This window comes from Bubalus bubalis, chromosome 8, assembly GCF_019923935.1.
Source record: "Bubalus bubalis isolate 160015118507 breed Murrah chromosome 8, NDDB_SH_1, whole genome shotgun sequence".
Taxonomy (NCBI): domain Eukaryota; kingdom Metazoa; phylum Chordata; class Mammalia; order Artiodactyla; family Bovidae; genus Bubalus; species Bubalus bubalis.
Window position 1 is genome coordinate 85,983,083 of NC_059164.1, and position 19,983 is coordinate 86,003,065.

The 19,983-nt window shown below is 39.8% G+C and overlaps 1 protein-coding gene across 5 annotated transcripts in view; it reads left to right on the plus strand.

Moving 5' to 3' along the window:
* PTPRZ1 (protein tyrosine phosphatase receptor type Z1) overlaps positions 1 to 19,983 on the plus strand; it is a 210,330-nt gene that overhangs the window by 174,135 nt on the left and 16,212 nt on the right. For 3 of the 5 annotated variants that reach the window (XM_025291412.3, XM_025291414.3, XM_006051535.4), the window contains exons 16-23: positions 5,926 to 5,946; positions 6,115 to 6,211; positions 10,122 to 10,204; positions 11,742 to 11,876; positions 12,704 to 12,838; positions 14,181 to 14,344; positions 15,891 to 16,026; positions 17,850 to 17,996. In XM_025291412.3, the coding sequence (XP_025147197.3) occupies positions 5,926 to 5,946; positions 6,115 to 6,211; positions 10,122 to 10,204; positions 11,742 to 11,876; positions 12,704 to 12,838; positions 14,181 to 14,344; positions 15,891 to 16,026; positions 17,850 to 17,996 (918 nt within the window). The remainder of the gene's footprint in view (positions 1 to 5,925; positions 5,947 to 6,114; positions 6,212 to 10,121; positions 10,205 to 11,741; positions 11,877 to 12,703; positions 12,839 to 14,180; positions 14,345 to 15,890; positions 16,027 to 17,849; positions 17,997 to 19,983) is intronic. The other 2 variants (XM_025291413.3, XM_025291415.3) reach the window with 1 other exon arrangement.

Sequence of the window (19,983 nt, forward strand, 5' to 3'; positions counted from 1 at the left end):
CTTTTAATTTTCTAAACCATATAGATTATAATAAACTAGTAAATTTCATAATTTTGAGCCAAAGTACATACAGACTCCTACCTGTAAGGATTACAACAGTGTAAATGCAAAAACGCTTATTATACAAGGCATAATAAATATTATCCAAGGTAAAGTCCCATCTTCTCAAGAAAATACGCATTTCTAAGAAACATTGGAACTTCACAATCACTGAAAATTTTTCTAGTAGTATTCTGTAAAACACTCTTAGATGGTAGGCACAGGGAAATTTACTGCAAATTTATCAAGGCCCACTGAATTATCAGTTAAGAAGATTTTTCAAAATAGTGTGCCCTCAGCCAACAGTTACCAGTAAAAACCACAGCATAAAGTCACCTTCGTTGAGCACTCCCTACATGTCAGTCATTGTACTAGATACGACTACAATCAACCTTCACCCAATTCTGGAAGTTATTTGTTTTTATATCTAATCATATTGATGAAAGCATCTTCAACAAAAGTTAATTATTAACAACTAATAAACAGCATGGGCTTCCCAGGTGGTGCCAGTAGTAAAGAACCAGTCTAAGAAATGTTGCGAAGATCCTCTGGAGAAGGAAATGGCAACCCACTCCGGTATCCTTACCAGGTGAATCCCATGGATAGAGGAGCCTGGAGGGCTACAATCCATAGCCTTGCAAAGAGTTGGACACCAGTGAATGGACTTAGCACCTATGAATGTGTAATCTCCATCTGCCTCACTCTTATGAGGATTTAGGATTGAAGGCATTTGGAGCTCACCTGGATAATATAGTATAATCTCCCTATCTCAAGTATCTTATCTTAGTACATAGCAGGGTGGGGCTTCCCAGGTGGCTCAGTGGTAAAGAATCTGCCTGCCAAGCAGGAGATGCAGGAAGTTCAGTTCAGTCGCTCAGTCCTCTCCAACTCTTTGCAACCCCATGAACCGCAGCATGCCAGGCCTTCCTGTCCATCACCAACTCCCACAGTTTACTCAAACTCATGTCCATTGACTCAGTGATGCCATCCAACCATCTCATCCTCTGTCATCCCCTTCTCCTCCTGCCCTCAGTCTTTCCCAGCATCAGGGTCTTTTCAGATGAGTTACCTCTTCATATCAGGTGGCCAAAAATTGGAATCTCAGCTTCAACATCAGTCCTTCCAATGAACACCCAGGATTGATCTCCTTTAGGATGGACTGGCTGGATCTCCTTGTAGTCCAAGGGACTCTCAAGAGTTTTCTCCAACACCACAGTTCAAAAGCATCAATTCTTCAGCGCTCAGCTTTCTTTATAATCCAACTCTCACATCCATACATGACTACTGGAAAAACCATAGCCTTGACTAGACAGACCTTTGTTGACAAAGTAATGTCTCTGTTTTCTAATATGCAGTCTAGGTTGGTCATAACTTTCCTTTCAAGGTAAGCGTCTTTTAATTTCATAGCTGCAGTCACCATCTGCAGTGATTTTGGAGCCCCCAAAAATAAAGTCAGCCACTGTTTCCCCATCTATTTGCCATGAAGTGATGAGACCAGATGCCATGATCTTAGTTTTCTGAATGTTGAGCTTGAAGCCAACTTTTTAACTCCCCTCTTTCACTTTCAACAAGAGACTCTTTAATTCTTCTTCACTTTCTGCCATAAGGGTGGTGTCATCTGCATATCTGAGATTATTGATATTTCTCCCAGCAATCTTCATTCCAGCTTGTGATTCATCCAGCCCAGCATTTCTCATGATGTACTCTGCATGTAAGTTAAATAAGCAGGGTGACAATGTACAGCCTTGACGTACTCCTTTTCCTATTTGGAACCAGTCTGTTTTTCCATGTCCAGTTCTAACTGTTGCTTCCGTCACCTGCATATAGGTTTCTCAAGAGGCAGGTCAGGTGGTCTGGTATTCCCATCTCTTTCAGAATTTTCCACAGTTTATTGTGATCCACACAGTCAAAGGCTTTGGCATAGTCAATAAAACAGAAATATAAGTTTTTCTGGAACTCTCTTGCTTTTTCCATGATCCAGCAGATGTTGGCAATTTGATCTCTGGTTCCTCTGCCTTTTCTAAAACCAGCTTGAACATCAGGAAGTTCACAGTTCACATATTGCTGAAGCCTGATTTGGAGAATTTTGAGCATTTCTTTACTAGCATGTGCTGATGCTGCTGCTAAGTTGCATCAGTCATGTCCGACTCTGTGTGACCCCATAGACGGCAGCCTACCAGGCTCCTCCATCCATGGTATTCTCCAGGCAAAAGTACTGGAGTGAGTTGCCATTGCCTTCTCTGTACTAGCATGTGTGATGAATGCAATTGTGCGGTAGTTTTGAGCATTCTTTGGCATTGCCTTTCTTAGAGATTGGAATGAAAACTGACCTTTTCCAGTCCTGTGACCACTGCTGAGTTTTCCAGATTTGCTGGTGTATTGAGTGCAGCACTTTCACAGCATCATCTTTGAGAATTTGAAATAGCTCAACTAGAATTCCATCACCTCCACTAGCTTTGTTTGTAGTGATGCTTCCTAAGGCCCACGTGACTTCACATTCCAGGATGTCTGGCTCTAGGTCAGTGATCACACAGTCGTGATTATCTTGGTCGTGAAGATCTTTTTTGTACAGTTCTATATGTTCTTGCCACCTCTTCTTAATATCTTCTGCTTCTGTTAGGTCCATACTATTTCTGTCCTTTATTGAGCCCATCTTTGCATAAAATGTTCCCTTGGTATCTCTAATTTTCTTGAAGAGATCTCTAGTCTTTCCCATTCTATTGTTTTCCTCTATTTCTTTGCACTGATCACTGAAGGCTTTTTTATCTCTCCTTGCTATTCTTTGGCACTCTACATTCAGATGCTTATAGCTTTCCTTTTCTCCTTTGCTTTTCACTTATCTTCTTTTCACAGCTATTTGTAAGGCCCCCTCTGACAGCCATTTTGCCTTTTTGCATTTCTTTTTCTTAGGAATGGTCTTGATCCCTGTCTCCTGTACAATGTCATGAACCTCTGTCCATAGTTTATCAGGCACTCTATCTATCAGATCTAGTCCCTTAAATCTATTTCTCACCTACACTGTATAATCATAAGGGATTTGATTTAGGTCATACCTGAATGGTCTAGTAGTTTTCCCCACTTTATTCAATTTAAGTCTGAATTCGGCAATAAGGAGTTCATGATCTGAGCTACAGTCAGCTCCCGGCCTCGTTTTTGCTGACTGTATAGAGCTTGTCCATCTTTGGCTGCAAAGAATATAATCAATCTGAGTGTTGACCATCTGGTGATGTCCATGTGTAGAGTCTTCTCTTGTGTTGTTGGAAGAGGGTGTTTGCTATGACCACTGCGTTCTCTTGGCAAAACTCTATTAGCCTTTGCCCTGCTTCATTCTGTACTCCAAGGCCAGATTTGCCTGTTACTCCAGGTGTTTCTTGACTTCCTACTTTTTCATTTCAGTCCCCTATGATGAAAAGGACATCTTTTTTGGGTGTTAGTTCTAAAAGGTGTTGTAGGTCTTCATAGAACTGTTCAGCTTCTTCAGCATTACTGGTCAGGGCATAGACTTGGATTACCATGATATTGAATGGTTTGCCTTGGAAACAAACAGAGATCATTCTGTCGTTTTTGAGATTGCATCCAAGTACTGCATATTGGACTCTATTGTTGACTATGATGGCTACTCCATTTCTTCTAAGTGATTCCTGCCCACAGTAGTAGATACAATGGTCATCTGAGTTAAATTCATCTATTCCAGTCCATTTTAGTTCACTGATTCCTAGAATGTTGACGTTCACTCTTGCCATCTCCTATTTGATCACTTCCAATTTGCCTTGATTCATGGACCTAACATTCCAGGTTCCTATGCAGTATTGCTCTTTACAGCATCGGACCTTGCTTCCATCACCAGTCACATCCACAACTGTGTGTTGTTTTTGCTTTGGCTCCATCGCTTCATTCTTTCTGGAGTTATTTCTCCACTGATCTCCAGTAGCATATTGGGCACCTACCGACCTGGGAAGCTCATCTTTCAGTGTCCTGTCTTTTTGCCTTGAGAACCCCATGAACAGTATGAAAAGGCAAAAAAAAGGAGATGCAGGAAATATAGGTTCTATCTGCAGGTCAGGAAGATAGCCTAGAAAAAGAAATGGCAATCCATTCCAGTATTCTTGGCTGGGAAATCCCATGGACAAAGGAGACTAGCAGGCTGCAGTCCATAGGGTCCCAAAGAGTCACAATTGAGCATTCAAGCAAATAGCAGGGCTGGGATTGAAATCTAACACTCTTGTCCTTTCCATTCTAGAAATCAGGGGCTCCCCAGCCCAACCACAGCCTCTCCAAGTACTCAATCGACGTCCCTCTTTGAAGCCCTTTGATATCTGACCCTGATCAGAGGCTATACCACAGTACCTAATACACCCCGCAACTTCTTCCCATGAATCGGATCCCCAAGAGCATAGTTATGGAAGGAAAATGCCAGAGATTAGAAAGCTTTAAAAAAACCAAAGGAAAGATAAATGAAATATATGTTTTCACTAAATTAAAAACAGTAAAAGTCAGCTAATTTAATCTTAAAAGAAATCTAAGTCATAGCTATATTGAATAAGAAAGTACTATGAGGTGACTACTAAACAAAATGGAATAATATGAAGAATTATATTTTTAAAACATCAAATTATTTTTTCCTATCATAACAGAGGTTACTAGGTGGTGCAGTATGAACTTACAGAAACTATCAGGCATCGATCAAACAAAATCCTAGTTGCAAAAAGGAGAATATATTAAGGATGGGTCTAACATTCAAGATGTTAAAAACCATGAGGAAAAATAGACAATTTATTGTAAAAGTTGCTGATAGCATAAATACAAAAGTAGATACACAGTTTTCATAATTATAAAATCATAAATAATTTTAAATAGTATTAGGCAGTTCATGATGATTAAATTAATAAAATAGCCTTACACTTTTACTCAAAAAGTATATTCTTAATTCCATTGCTCTTAACTCACTGATTGAAGAAAGCTTTTTATTAACTTAATATGTAGCTTAATAATTCTGTACCTTTTAAGTGGGTCATATATTAAATTGTTTTTAAATCTAGAATCAGAATGACTTGCTGCACAAGAGGCCTTGGGATGCTTGTTTAGTAAAGGGCTGAGCCATTTTGCCAATGAATCAGATTTATATTTAGATTGTATATTTTCTCAAAAATTATAAGGCTTTCATGTTATTATCTTAATGTGTACTAAATAATTGAAAATTCCAAACTAATATATTTAGATAGACGATATCCCTTAGAAGGATTTTAATTCTTTTTAAAAGCTAAATGGCAGGAATAATTTTTCTCGACTCATTGAGGTTTTATTTTAATTAATAAGAAGTCTACTAATTAAGTGTGTAGAAAGTTATACTATTTAAATTTTATTTCCAAAGACATAATATATATGATAAAAAACTGTAGGAGATGTCTAATGTGTTGACAACTCTAAATCTGTTACAAACCACCTAATTAAGGATGCTGTTTAGTCTTAAAATTACTCAAAATCAACAACAAAAAAAGTATCACTAATTCAGTTTCAATTAATTCTATCATGATCAAATACAATTGTATTTGAATATTAGCAAATCTGACTCATATGTCAAAATGTATCATCAAATATGTGGTTTTTCTCATCAACATTTTAAAAATTCATCATATTATTATACCACTGTCCCCTTTTAAAAGTGTTATTTTTTCCTTTTACATGATTTTAAGGTTCCGAACTGTTAGAAATTTTGATTTGCATGCAACTGTTTGAAACATTCTGTTGTGTTAGTATTTGACAAATGTATTTATTGCATGATCATGGTTTTCCATTGTAAACCTAATATGAACACTTTTTTTTCTCATTTGTCGTGTGCTGTGGAATTTGATTTCTTTACTTTTTTGGCATTCATTCCCTCATTAGACACTGAAAGAGTTTTACCAGGTAAGGCATTATTTCACTGCATTTTCTTATAGCCAAGAAATAGTTGATATAACATGTAAAAATTTTTTTTTGATAGATTGTTTTGTTTGTTGTCTTCCTTAGTGTATTTTAAGGCACTTTGTTTGAAAGGATGTGTATTAAAATGTTACCCATGCAATTTCTTTACAGGAGGTGCAGAGCTGTACTGTTGATTTAGGTATCACAGCAGACAGCTCCAATCACCCCGACAATAAGCACAAGAACCGATACATAAATATTGTTGCCTGTAAGTATATCCTTCACTCAACTCTGACCTTATCATTGCAGTGCTTTTAATTCAGTGTCCTGAAGTTCTCTGACAGTGAACCTCAGTGAAGCTGTTTCAGGACCTTTGTATCAGGACATGAGACTTGTGTTAGATAATACATATCGTTTAACTACTCCAGCTTAAATGCAATTAATGGCATCTATTTCTTTTGAACAAAATAAACTCGTGTTTTAATCCAGTCCTTTCTTCAGACCTCATAGCCTGTAAATTTGTTCTTATGTTTTCTGTCATTGTTTCTATTCCGTTGTTCTATTTTCACTTGAGATCCCCATTATGTGAATTTACTAACCAAAAGGGATTTTCTTTAGACTCTTTTTTTTCCCCTAATGTTTCTGTTCCTCTCTTGCCATTCTCCCTGGGGGCTGATAAAAGGTTAGTTGGATTCTTTCTTTTTATTTCTTCTCTCCTTTTATTGCCCTTTTCTCCTCCATGAATAGGTGTCTGGCTCTTTTCTTTAGGGCAAGTATACCTATTTATTTTCCTATGAAATTATCATGTTTCTTCCATCTTCTTACAGCAGGTCTTGTTTACATCTGTTCCCTTTTATTTTCCTTTATATCCCCCTCATCTCTTGAAATCCATCTTCATTCTTCCCCAAAACTTCAACTTACTTCCTTTCTTATATATTCAGTAAGTCTTCCTAGATTTGTGTGAACATGGTGTTACAGCATGGTTGTTTAAATTCTGGTTCCATCCTAGTTTCTGGAATGGAAACTTTTATGATCACACTGCTAAGTAGTTTGCATAGATGTTGGTTTTTTTCCCTACAAGGTTTACACCAATTTTTCAATGTTGATAGAAGATTCTGCTTCATGTTTGGCCTCCTCAGTGGAAGCAACTGTCTTACTACATGTAAAAGCTCAGCTGTATTCAATTGCTTCTTAGAGTGAAGTGGTTGTTAGACCATTTCCTCTACAAGCTAAATAGAAAATGCATGGGTGCATGCTAAGTTGATTCAGTTGTGTCCAATGCTTTGCGACCCTATGGACTTTCATCCACCAGGCTCCTCTGTCCATGGGATTCTCCAGGCAGAAATACTGGAGTGGGTTGCCATACCCTCCTCCAGGGGATCTTCTCAACCCAGGGATAGAACCCATGACTTCTTCATTGCAGGCATATTCTTTACCACTGAGCCCCAGGGAAGCCCAAATAGAAAATCCCTACCAGTAATTAAGAAGGGAATGGAGATTAACATTTGTTGAACACCTACTATATGCCTGGCACTGTAAATCTGTTATTTCAACTGACTCATTTTGCTATATAGCAGAAACTAACAAAACACTGTAAATCAACTCCAGTAAATCATACTCCAATAAAAATTAATTTTAGGAAGCAACCTAGATGTCCATCAGCAGATGAATGGATAAGAAAGCTGTGGTACATATACACAATGGAGTATTACTCAGCCATTAAAAAGAATACATTTGAATCAGTTCTAATGAGGTGGATGAAACTGGAGCCTATTATATAGAGTGAAGTAAGCCAGAAAGAAAAACACCAATACAGTATACTAATGCTTATATATGGAATTTAGAAAGATGGTAATAATAACCCTGTATGAGAGACAGCAAAAGAGACACAGATGTACAGAACAGTCTTTTGGACTCTGTGGGAGAGAGAGAGGGTGGGAAGATTTGGGAGAATGGCATTGAAACATGTATAATATCATATATGAAATGAATCGCCAGTCCAGGTTCTATGCATGATACAGGATGCTTGGGGCTGGTGCACTGGGATGACCCAGAGGGATGGTATGGGGAGGGAGATGGGAGGGGGGTTCAGGATGGAGAACATGTGTACACCCGTGGTGGATTCATGTCAGTGTATGGCAAAACCAATACAATATTGTAAAGTAATTAACCTCCAATAAAATAAATTTATATTTTAAAAAAGAAAGAAAAAAATTAATTTAAAAATATTTTAAGTGAATTAAATAAATAAATCTGTTATTTCATTTCATCCCTGAAAGAACCTGGCAAGATAGGTAATAACATTTCTACTTTACAGATGAAGAAAAAAACCAGAAAGTTTACCAGTAAGACCCTTCAGCACCGAAATACAAAAATAGGTCAGCGTGGCATTGAAGCCATCTTTCCATGGTCACACATCTGTTTCTGTGTACATTTCCTGCATCTTTGTGAGCTGCAATATCACCAAAGTATTACTATTCCAGAATATCTCATTTGGTCTGTATTCATTTCTTCATCCTTGAAAAAACTAGTCTGCCCAGGGAAACCACCAAGTGTCCTTCTAGTGATGCTTTGCTTTCTTATTAAGCAGTTCCTCCAAACATAGTTTCTCTGTAGAACTGAAGTTATTCCAAAACTCCTCATTTCAACACATTTAATTATGACCATGCACTATGTATAACTATGAGAAATGCTGGGCTGGAGGAAGCACAAGCTGAAATCAAGATTGCCAGGAGAAATATCAATAACCTCAGATATGCAGATGACACCACCCTTATGGCAGAAAGTGAAGAACTAAGAGCCTCTTGATGAAAGTGAAAGAGGGGAGTGAAAAAGTTGGCTTAAAGCTCAACATTCAGAAAATGAAGATCATGGCATCTGGTCCCATCACTTCATGGGAAATAGATGAGGAAACAGTGGAAACAGTGGCAGACTTTATTTTGCAGGGGGCTCCAAAATCACTGCAGATGGTGATTGTAGCCATGAAATTAAAAGACACTCCTTGGAAGGAAAGTTAAGACCAACCTAGACAGCATATTCAAAAGCAGAGACATTTCTTTGCCAACAAAGGTCCATCTAGTCAAGGCTATGGTTTTTCCAATGGTCATGTATGGATGTGAGAGTTGAACTATAAAGAAAGCTGAGCGCTGAAGAATTGATGCTTTTGAACTGTGGAGTTGGAGAAGACTCTTGAGAGTCCCTTGGACTGCAAGGAGATCCAACCAGTCCATCCTAAAGGAGATCAGTCCTGAGTGTTCATTGGAAGGACTGATGTTGAAGCTGAAACTCCAATACTTTGGTCACCTGATGCAAAGAGCTGACTCATTGGAAAAGACCCTGATGCTGGGAAAGATTGAGGGCAGGAGGAGAAGGGGACGACAGAGGATGAGATGGTTGGAGGGCATCACCGACTCAATGGACATGAGTTTGGGTAATCTCCGGGAGTTGGTGGTAGACAGGGAGGCCTGGCGTGGTGCAGTGCATGGGGTTGCAAAGACTCAGACACGACTGAGTGACTGAACTATGTACAAGTTACCATGGTCTTCATGCCATCTTCACTGACAGTGCAGGATCCATGCCCTTCATTCTTGGCCAGTTGTTCTCCTGCCTCCCTTTGCAGTAGTTCCTCTTTGAGGTCTTCCCTTGAAAGAGCTGCCTGCTGTAACTAATCACAGAAACTCCCTGGAGCCCTCCTGCTTCCTTCTCTACTTTCTTTTACTCTGTCAGCCTCCTTTTCAAAGCATCCATGCTACCATCCTTCCTTAGCTTGTTCTCTCCCCTTCACTGGCTCTACAGTGTTCATAGCCCCAGTATCTACCTTTAGAAGCCCATCTAAAATGCCAAGTTTAGGAGTCAACCTCTATGAAAAGGTTTATTTTCATCCCAAACCAGTGTTCCCCTAGGACTCTGCACTTCTCTCTTGACACCCAAACATTCTTTTTTGTGTATATGTCCATTCCCACCTTCTATATTGGAAACCTTCCTGAAAGAAATGGTTTTTGTTGTCATCTATATTTATCTATGTTTTTGTCATCTTTGTATCTTCCAGAAGCCAACTAAAGTAAATGATGTTTGCTCTGGTTTCAATTGTATTTGATAAATGATCATGTAAATGTAAATGACCTTTATGCTGAAAAGCAGTTCATGATGTAGTGAAATACTTTCTTTTTCTATTACAGATGATCATAGTAGGGTTAAACTCGCACAACTTGCTGAAAAGGATGGCAAACTGACTGATTACATCAATGCCAATTATGTTGATGTAAGCATATTTAAAATAAAATTTATGAAAATTATATTAGATTGTGAATATATTATACCAGAGTATTGTACACATAATAGTGCTTAACATATATTATGTGAAAGATAAAAAATACAAATCAGCAGTAAGAGATCCCATGGCTAAAGGTTTTCAGATTGAATGGCACTCAAGCTCTGGTTTATTTCCTAGGTGAGAGAGGGAATTTGGGCTGAGAATGTACATGCAAGGTAGGATGTATGTATTCTGATAAGTTTGTAACTCCTTAAATTAAAAGGTGTAGGATCAGTGCTTGTTTGGCATTTCCATCCCATAGTCCCTACTGCAAAATTATGTAGATAGCAGATAATCAATAAATTTTGATTGCAAAGTTCCCACAGAAGAACTGGCTAAAAGGCAAACATGTGATTACTATACCAGTAACCAGCCTTTATAACCTTGGGCATGTATCGGGATACCCAGCTTTGTGAAACTTACTGGCGATCTCCAGGGGCTGTAGACCACTGAGTCACTTCCTGCTGTTTCCCGGTGGTCAGCTGAATGCCAGTGGAACTCGGTTATTTTCCTGACACTGACCTTACAGTCTAGCTGCCTTCAGGTTAATTTAAAGAAAGAAATAGTTAATTCAAAGAAAGAAAGTGAAAGTGAAGTTGCTCAGTCCGTTCTGACTTTTTGTGACCCCATGAGCTATGGCCTTTGAGGCTCCTCCATCCATGGAATTTTCCAGGCAAGAGTACTGGAGTGGGTTGCCGTTTCCTTTTCCAGGAAATCTTCCCTACCCAGGGATCAAACCTGGGTCTTCCGAGTTGCAAGCAGACCCTTTTACCATCTGACCCCCCAGGGAAGCTCCCTAATTCAAAGAAGTGAGCACCAAATATAAGTATCCAGTGGGTTTGTTTTAGGCAGTCACTTCAGGCTTCCATGTCTGTGAGTGTGTGCGTCAGACTGAATATGGGCTTTGGACTTGGAACTGGCTCTGAATTGCAACTCTGCCATTGGCCAACTGAAAGCTTGGAAAGCCATTTAACTCTTCTGAGCTTCAGCTTGCTTATCCCCAAATTAAGAATGATTCTTCCATTTTGCATGTAAATTATGGATTAGGGTTAATGTTTGTACACTTGGCCAACAGCAGGTAATAAGTGAAGATAGCTGTGAATGATTAGCATTGCTCAGGTCTACCATAAGGAGAAAACACCAAAGGTTTCCTGATTACAGACAACTGCGCCCTAATGCCTCAAACACATTTCAAAGCTGCACAATTAAGGACCAGATATTAAGCACAGTAAACAGACTTGGATTAAATGCACTAAGACTGGAGGTGCAAAGAACAATGGTTGTGTCAATGCAAAGACTATATATATATATATACCATAGTTAAAGAAGAATTGTTGTCTTTGCTGTGCTAGTACATTTTTCTGGCTTTGAAGTATTTTTTTAATGGTTTTCTTTGATAGTAAAACTGTGCTGATCTTAGAAACTGAACAGGTAAAAATGGCATACAAATGTGTTAATGAGAAACATTTGTCATTTGTCTCTTCAGGGCTACAACAGACCAAAAGCTTACATTGCTGCCCAAGGCCCACTGAAATCCACAGCCGAAGATTTCTGGAGAATGATATGGGAGCATAATGTGGAAGTTATTGTCATGATAACGAACCTTGTGGAGAAAGGAAGGGTATGTAGGTTATCTTTTATGCCCTCCCCAAGATAGCGATTGGAAGTGCTTTAAGTTATTTGTGATTGAGTCAGCGTTAGGAAGCAGCAAAAGTTAGGAAAGCTCATCAGGATTTCTTTCTAGTAGATAAAACAGCTAAAGAGAAATGGTAGCATTGAAACATATACATTACCATATGTAAAATTGACAGCCAGTGGGAATTTGCTGTATGATGCAGGGAGCTCAACTGGGTGCTCTGTGATTACCCAGGAGGGTGGGATGGGGTGGGAGGTGGGAGGGAGGTTCAAAAGGGAAGGGACATGTGTATGCCTATGGCTAATTCACATTGATGCATGGAAGAAACCAACAAAAATATTTTAAAACAGTTACCCTCCAATGATGAATAAATACATTTAAAATAAATAAATAAATAAAAATAAAGGGAAACAGAGGTCAAATCTTCACTATATATTAAGCTATGGGTTATTTAAATGCATTCTTCATTCCATGAGAAAAAGCAAATGAGGTTCATTGAAAAGCTATGCAGAGTGAAGTAGATTTTAATTCACAGGAGCTGGATTCTAGTCCTGGCTTCACAGTGACTCAGGACATCTGGCCTCACTTTTCTCATCCTAAAGAGGGAGGAGTTTGGATCCATCATCTCAGGTCTTTCAGCCCCATAGCTCTCTCTTTTCTCTTCTCTACAACTAACTCACAGTCACTGAGAAAGGAAAGAAATTGTTTAGAAGAATAAGGGTGTCATGGTATCAGATCTTTACTGATTTCAGGGGTGACTTAGACTAAGCATTTGAAATATGAAAATAGCATTTTTCCTTTCTCTTTCACAGAGAAAGTGTGACCAGTACTGGCCTGTGGATGGCAGTGAAGAGTATGGGAACTTTCTGGTCACTCAAAAGAGTATTCAAGTGCTTGCTTATTATACTGTGAGGAATTTTACTCTAAGAAACACAAAGATCAAAAAGGTGAGTCCACACATGATGGATACCATCAATTGAATTCTACATCTCGGTCCATCATACCATCTTGTTTAAAGGGAACAAGTGATATAACCAAAACAGAGTAAAAATACATGTAAGTAAAAGCACTGAGAGTTCTTAATTGGGACTTCCCTGGTGGTCCAGTGGTTAAGAATCCATCTTCTAATACAACAGATGTGGGTGGGAACCCTGGCCAGGGAACTGAGATCCTACATGTCGTGGGGCAACTAAGCTCCCGCACTGCAGCTACTGAGCCCATGAGCCTGGGGTGCCTGCTCCACAAGAGAAGCCACCGCAATGAGAAGCCCATGCACCACCAAGAAGACCCAGCACAGTCAAAAAAGACAAGAAAACTGTTCTTATCACAGCTACAGCTCCATCCCAAAGGTGTCTTCCAAACCTCTTAATCCCAGATGTGGCTTTGGCACCGCATTCCCTGTAGTGCCAATAGTTTCAGTGAAACACGAACAACAGTTCTTGTGCCATATGATGACTGCACATCCAACTAAAATAGTGGAAACTGAGAAGGAGGAGGAAAGGAAAAAGAGCAAGTTATAAGTCAGAGTTCCTTAGAAAAACATATGTATGTTTATATAAATATATATGTATTTAGAGAGAGAGGTTTTTTTTTTTTTTCTTTAAGAATTTATTCCAAGCTAGAAATTCAGGCAAGATTTCTACATTGCAGTCTTGAGAATACCTTCTTTTTCAGGAAACCTCAGTCTTTGCTCTCGAGTTCTTTAACTGATATTTCCGAGCCTCACCCACTTTACTGGAAGTCTTACTGGTTTAGATGTCAATCATATCTTAAAAAATACCTTGATGGTAACATTTGTTGTGACTGGTTTGACCAAGCTAGTGACCACCATTGCCTAACCAAGTTGATATGTGAAATTAACCATCACAAATGACGATGTACTTTTTTGAGCTTTGTTATGAACCACCAGCCGGAGAAGGCAATGGCAATCCACTCCAGTACTCTTGCCTGGAGAATCCCATGGACGGAGGAGCCTGGTAGGCTACAGTCCATGGGGTCGCTAAGAGTCAGACACGACTGAGCAACTTCACTTTCACTTTTCACTTTCATGCATTGGAGAAGGAAATGGCAACCCACTCCAGTTTTCTTGCCTGGAGAATCCCAGGGACAGAGGAGCCTGTTGGGCTGCCGTCTATGGGGTCACACAGAGTCCGACACGACTGACTCAACTTAGCAGCAGCAGCAGCAGCATGAACCACCAGTATCAAGCTCTGAATCCTAAGTTGATGTTTAAGGACCCCATTTGTGTGTGTTCCTGTAATTAGCTGATAGCTGTCTGGTCTCTCTTAGGGTTCCCAGAAAGGAAGACCCAGTGGGCGCGTGGTTACCCAGTACCACTACACTCAGTGGCCTGACATGGGAGTGCCTGAGTACTCGCTGCCCGTGCTAACCTTCGTGAGAAAGGCCTCGCGTGCCAAGCGCCACGCAGTAGGGCCTGTTGTTGTCCACTGCAGGTGAGTTTCAGCGCCGGGTTGTAAACCCATAGAATTGCTTATGCTAATAAAAAGGGAATCAGTGCAACAAAGGTTTTGCCAAAATGGAAATGATTTCACGAAGGGAGGGGCGTGAAATATTGGTCCCTAGGAAGTGAGTATGCCAGACTCAGAATTGGATTCCTGAATGTTTCAAAGCACCAGTTATTTCTATGATGTATATTATTCTATGTGATTGTGTAATTGGATTTCAACTTATGAAAGGTGTGAAGCAGGCAGAACAATGTCTTGTAATTAAACAAACATTTATTACAATATAGTGTGAGATAAAAATCCTTGAGATGCAACCCATGTTCCTAGGAGTTAATAGTCTATTGTAGACTTCATAAGCCAGGTTTATATTAGAAGAATCAAAGCCCACAAAATGTGAGGAATTCAGGAAAATACTTTTAATTTGTTTTTAAACAGTTTGGGGTCAAAACTCATATTCCTGAGTTCTTTCTAATACATCCTATTGAAAGCCCAGGTACTTCCAAGACAGGATGGATTAATAGAAATAATGATATTTCAAAGAAAGAGAAAAATGGATTAGAGGATTTAATTTAATATCTTTCAATTAAAACAAAAATAGCAGTTAATATTTACTGAGTGCTAACCACAAAAATCTAATTCGCTTCTACGTGGAGCACTTTTGTCAAAGCAGCATCTGTATTTTTACAGAAACAAGTGTTTTCCTTTGATATGCAGTGTATCTCACACATTCTAATTACCTATTTCAGGAGTTAGGCTCAGACAAAGTTTGAGAGATCTATCCTCAGGTTTTTTATCTGAGCCTGGAAGTTGAGGGAAACAGGAAGATGCAAGAAAAATAGCTCTGAAGGTCAGAGATTGTTTCCTGGTGAATGGAGGAGGCCCAGAGCATTTTGAGAGCAGCTGCTAATTCTTCACTGTAGTACTTCCTACTCGTCAGAGCGTTTGAAAGGAATCCGTGTCTCTGAATACTGTCCCTCTGCTAGAGGCTTTGAAGAAGTCGATAGATAATGGCCCTTTAGAAATGACTGAAGTTATGCTTTATTCCTCACCATCTCAGGGAAATGATATTCTCAGCTGAAAGCCTTCACAAACGCTTTCTTCCCATTAATGCAGAAACCTTTACAAACCTGTTTACCTGACAGTACCGACCTGGAGACCTTGTCTTTTCAGAGTTTGGAGAAGCTGATGTTTTCATTTTTCTCAAATTAAATGTCTGTTTGCTAGACTCTGATACATAATATTTTCATTGTATCATATAAGCTGAATAATAACTGTAATGATTGAACATAAAAAGTCTCCAACAGAAATGATCAGATTGCTTTGGAGTTTGACCTGTTGGCAAAAAAGAAAAGAGAAAACTTTGTTATTTGAAGCATTCTGCTTAACTCTTAAGCTGCTTACTTTGGGGACTGCTAAATTACCTACTAAGTGGCTTGGAAAAGGAAATTAATTTACAAGACAGCCAGTTGTGACCGATCGTCAAATGTACTTGATACTTGACGTTGAACGAGCTCTTTCTTTGTGTGCTCCTCAGTGCTGGAGTTGGAAGAACGGGCACATACATTGTGCTAGACAGCATGCTGCAGCAGATTCAACATGAAGGAACCGTCAATGTATTTGGCTTTTTAAAACACATTCGTTCACAAAGAAATTACTTGGTGCAAACTGAGGTATGATAAGGAGGATAATTTAATTTATAATTTAATTTATCTAAGGATTGGAAATGTCCCTAAATGCTGGATAGACCAGAGTCTGTATTACCAGATTCGTTAGTCCCATGGGGCACCCCTTGATAAAGTGCTATGAACTGGGTGGCTTAAAACAACAGAAATGTATCATCTCCTAGTTCTGGAGGATAGAAGTCCAAAATCAAGGTGTGGGCAGCAGGGCCATGCTCCCTCCACATCCTCTAAGGAAGGATCCTTCCATGTCTCTTCAAGTTTCTGATAGTCTCATATTTCCCTGGATTTATCAGCCTAACTCCAGTCTCTGCCTGTATCTTCACACGGCTGTCTTCCCCCTGTGTCTGTGTCCAAATTTCCCCTTTCTTATAAGGATGTCAGCCTACCTCATTTAACTAACGACATCTGCATCATCTCTGTTTACAAATAAGGTCACATTCTGAGGTACTAGGAGGTTAGGGTTTCAGCATATCTATTTCCTGTGTGTAGTGAGCAAATAGATTCATTCTCCTATTTAAATAATATGAATTATGCTCAAATTAGGGCTTTAATGCAGGAGACATAAGAGAGTCGGGTTTGATCCCTGGGTCGGGAAGATCCCCTGGAGGAGGAAATAGCAACTCACTCTGGTATTCTTGCCTGGAGAATCCCATGGACGGAGGAGCCAGGTGGGGTATAGTCTGTAGGGTCGCAAAGAGTTGGATACAACTGAAGCAATTTAGCGCACATGCATGCTCAAATTAAATTCTATTTTAAGCCCATTTCATTTGCCCATATGTGACACAGGACAAAGTCTCCATACCTGTGTTTTATTTTCACTATTTCTAAATAAAAATGGATTTAAATTGAAAACTATGGATGGCAGCTTGAAAACAATAAGAAACCTATGACTGAATGGCTTTGAAACCAATCAAACTTCAATCCATCAAGGAGATGACATTCTAGTTAGATAAGACCAGGGAAGAGTCCCATCCATGAAATAGAAGATAACTATTAAAAACGTATAGATAATTCTGCTGAATTACATTTAACTGGCTAAAAGGAAAACTGGAATGGACAGAAGGGAAAGACCCATCAGAAGTAGGGAAGTTAGTGCAAAATATGGAAGAGGGTCTCAGGTAAGACATTGCTTTGCCTCCCAAAATCTTCCAGTGGTCTCCTTCTCTAAATGTCAATGCACATGAAATAAAGAGATGAGAGTGGAAACAGTTGTGTTCTTTCTGTATTACTCCTTTTCCTCCATCTGACTTCCTGCCAGGACTGGTAAGCAACCTCTGTGAGTTCTCCCTCCCACTTTGTAAAACTCTTTGTCTGTCAATGAAAGATACTACTTTCAAAAAAAAAAAATTTAATTTGTTTTGTGTGCACTGGGTTTTAATTGTGGCATGGGGGATCTCAGTTACGGCCCTCAAACTCTTAGTTGCCACACGTGGGATCTAGTTCCCTGATCAAGGATTGAACCCAGGCCCTCTGCATTGGGCGTGCAGACCCCCGTGGGTCTGGAACACCAAGGAAGTTCCAGGAAAATACTAGTTTTGTGCCGAGACACTTGGTGGCTCAGATGATAAAGAATCTGCCTGCAGTACAGGAGATTGGGCTCAATCCCTGGGTCAGGAAGATCTCCTGGAGAAGGAAATGGCTACCCACTCCAGCATTCTTGCTTGGAGAATCCCATGGACAGCAAAGGCTGGTGGTCTACAGTCCATGGGGTTGCGAAAAGTCAAACACAACTGAACGACTAACGCTTGCAAGAACTTTTCATGTATAGGGAGAGCCTATAGTGATGTTCCTGTTTGTCATTGTTTTGCCAGGAACAGTATGTCTTCATTCATGATGCGCTGGTAGAGGCCATACTCAGTAAAGAAACTGAGGTCCCAGACAGCCACATCCATGCCTATGTTAATGGGCTCCTCATTCCTGGACCAACTGGCAAAACAAAGCTAGAGAAACAATTCAAGGTGAGTTCTCTTCAGAGTCCCTCTCTCGGGTGTCACCATGGGTTGGCATGTTCCTGCATCTCCTCATTTGAGTGGACAAGGCCATGTGGACAGGCTCGGTACTCTGTTGGTCCAGTGGCTATACTGTGTTCTTTACAACCGGCCACAAAGCCACTTAGTAAATTTCAATGAGAACCTTAGAGTCGCAAGAGGGAAAGTTCCCAGAAACCCTAGAAATGCAGGCATTGTCCAGGAAACAGAGGGCACAGAGTAGAGCAGGATGAACAGGCAGAACTTCTAACACAGACAGTCTAAGTGCTCTTCTCACTTTAAGAAAACCAGACCACTTAACCACGAGTGCTGCGACTCCGGCTGTCTGTGCTGCTCCCTGGAAGAATCTGTCTCACTTGAAGCCTTGGACTAGAATAGGCCACCCCGTAAGAATAGCTTCTTCAACCCCAGTTTCTGCCTCCCACCCTGTCACAAGGCAGTCAGCTACACAAGGGGAGCATGCTTTGTTCAACATCCTACCTCCCACAACTTAACTTAGCTGTCTGATTTCCAGAAACCAGTGAGCAAAGAATTCAGAAAGCAGTTGTTATCAGACCTGCTGGTGGAGATAGGGAGATTAAAAGAGTTGTGGCTTTCCAGAGGAACGAAGGCTATGTTGTTTTATTGTCTATTATTCCTGTTGTTGTTCAGTCACTCAGTCATGTCCGACTCTTTGCGACCCCATGGACTGCAGCATGCCAGGCTTCCCTGTCCTTTACTGTCTCCCAAAGTTTGCTCAAACTCATGTCCATTGAGTCGGTGATGCCATCAACTATCTCATTCTCTGTCGTCCCCTTCTCCTCTTGCCTTCAATCTTTCCCAGCATCAGGGTCTTTTCAAATGAGTCAGCTCTTCACATCAGGTGGCCAAAGGATTGGAGTTTCAGCTTCAGCATCAGTCCTTCCAATGAATATTCAGGGTTGATTTCCTTTAGGGTTGACTGTTTTGATCTCCTTGCTGCCTAAGGGACTCTCAAAAGTCTCCTCTACCACCACAGTTCAAAAGCATCACTTCTTTGGCGCTCAGTCTTCTTTATGGTCCAACTCTCACATTCATACATGACTTCTGGAAAAACCATAGCTTTGACTAATCAAATCATTGTCTCCAAAGTGGTGCCTCTGCCTTTTAATATACTGTCTAGATTTATCATAGCTTTTCTTCCAAGGAGTAAGCATCTTTTAATTTCATACCTGCAGTGATATTGGAGCCCAATAAAATAAAGTCTGTTACTGTTTCCATTGTTTCCCCATCTATTTTCCATGAAGTGATGGGACCAGCGCCATGATCTTAGTTTTTATTCCTATACCAACCTCTTACTTCCCTGGGTTGCTAGAGAAGCAGGGCCAGTTTCTTCTGAAGGAGTATCTAGGAAGAATTCAGGAAGCCCTGGAAAAACCCAGGAGAGTTAACAAACCTTGAGATTGAAGTTCTTTATCTTTCTTTTCTCCAGCTTACAACATAGAAGATGTAGTCATTATGAATTCCCTGACTTTCTGCCTTCTCATTCAGCATCTTTTGGGCTCTGGGAGGAGTAAGGGACAGGTTAGGTTTAGAACCTGAACTTAAAATCTGAAGAGAGGGAGACATACATGTTTATTCAGCTAAACTTATCTGAGTAGTTAATAAACAATTCAAGGAACAAAAGTGCTCAGTCCAGCTTCCAGAAACAGATAAGAAAGAAATATAAAGCATTAACAGGATGTTGCTAAGATGGCTTTTCTCTAAGTTAAAAAATACATATGTATTAGCCATTTCCAACATAATTTTCACTTAAATATGATTTACCCCTTACACAATTACCTAAAAGAATTTATATCACTTATACTGGGTAATTCAGGATCAGAATGAAAATATCAATTATGAAACAGAATCCATTTTAAAAAGATAGACATTTGACTGTTTCCTGTTAGCATCCTACCTAGGGAAATTTAGGGGTGTGTGCTTGTGTGTGTGTGTG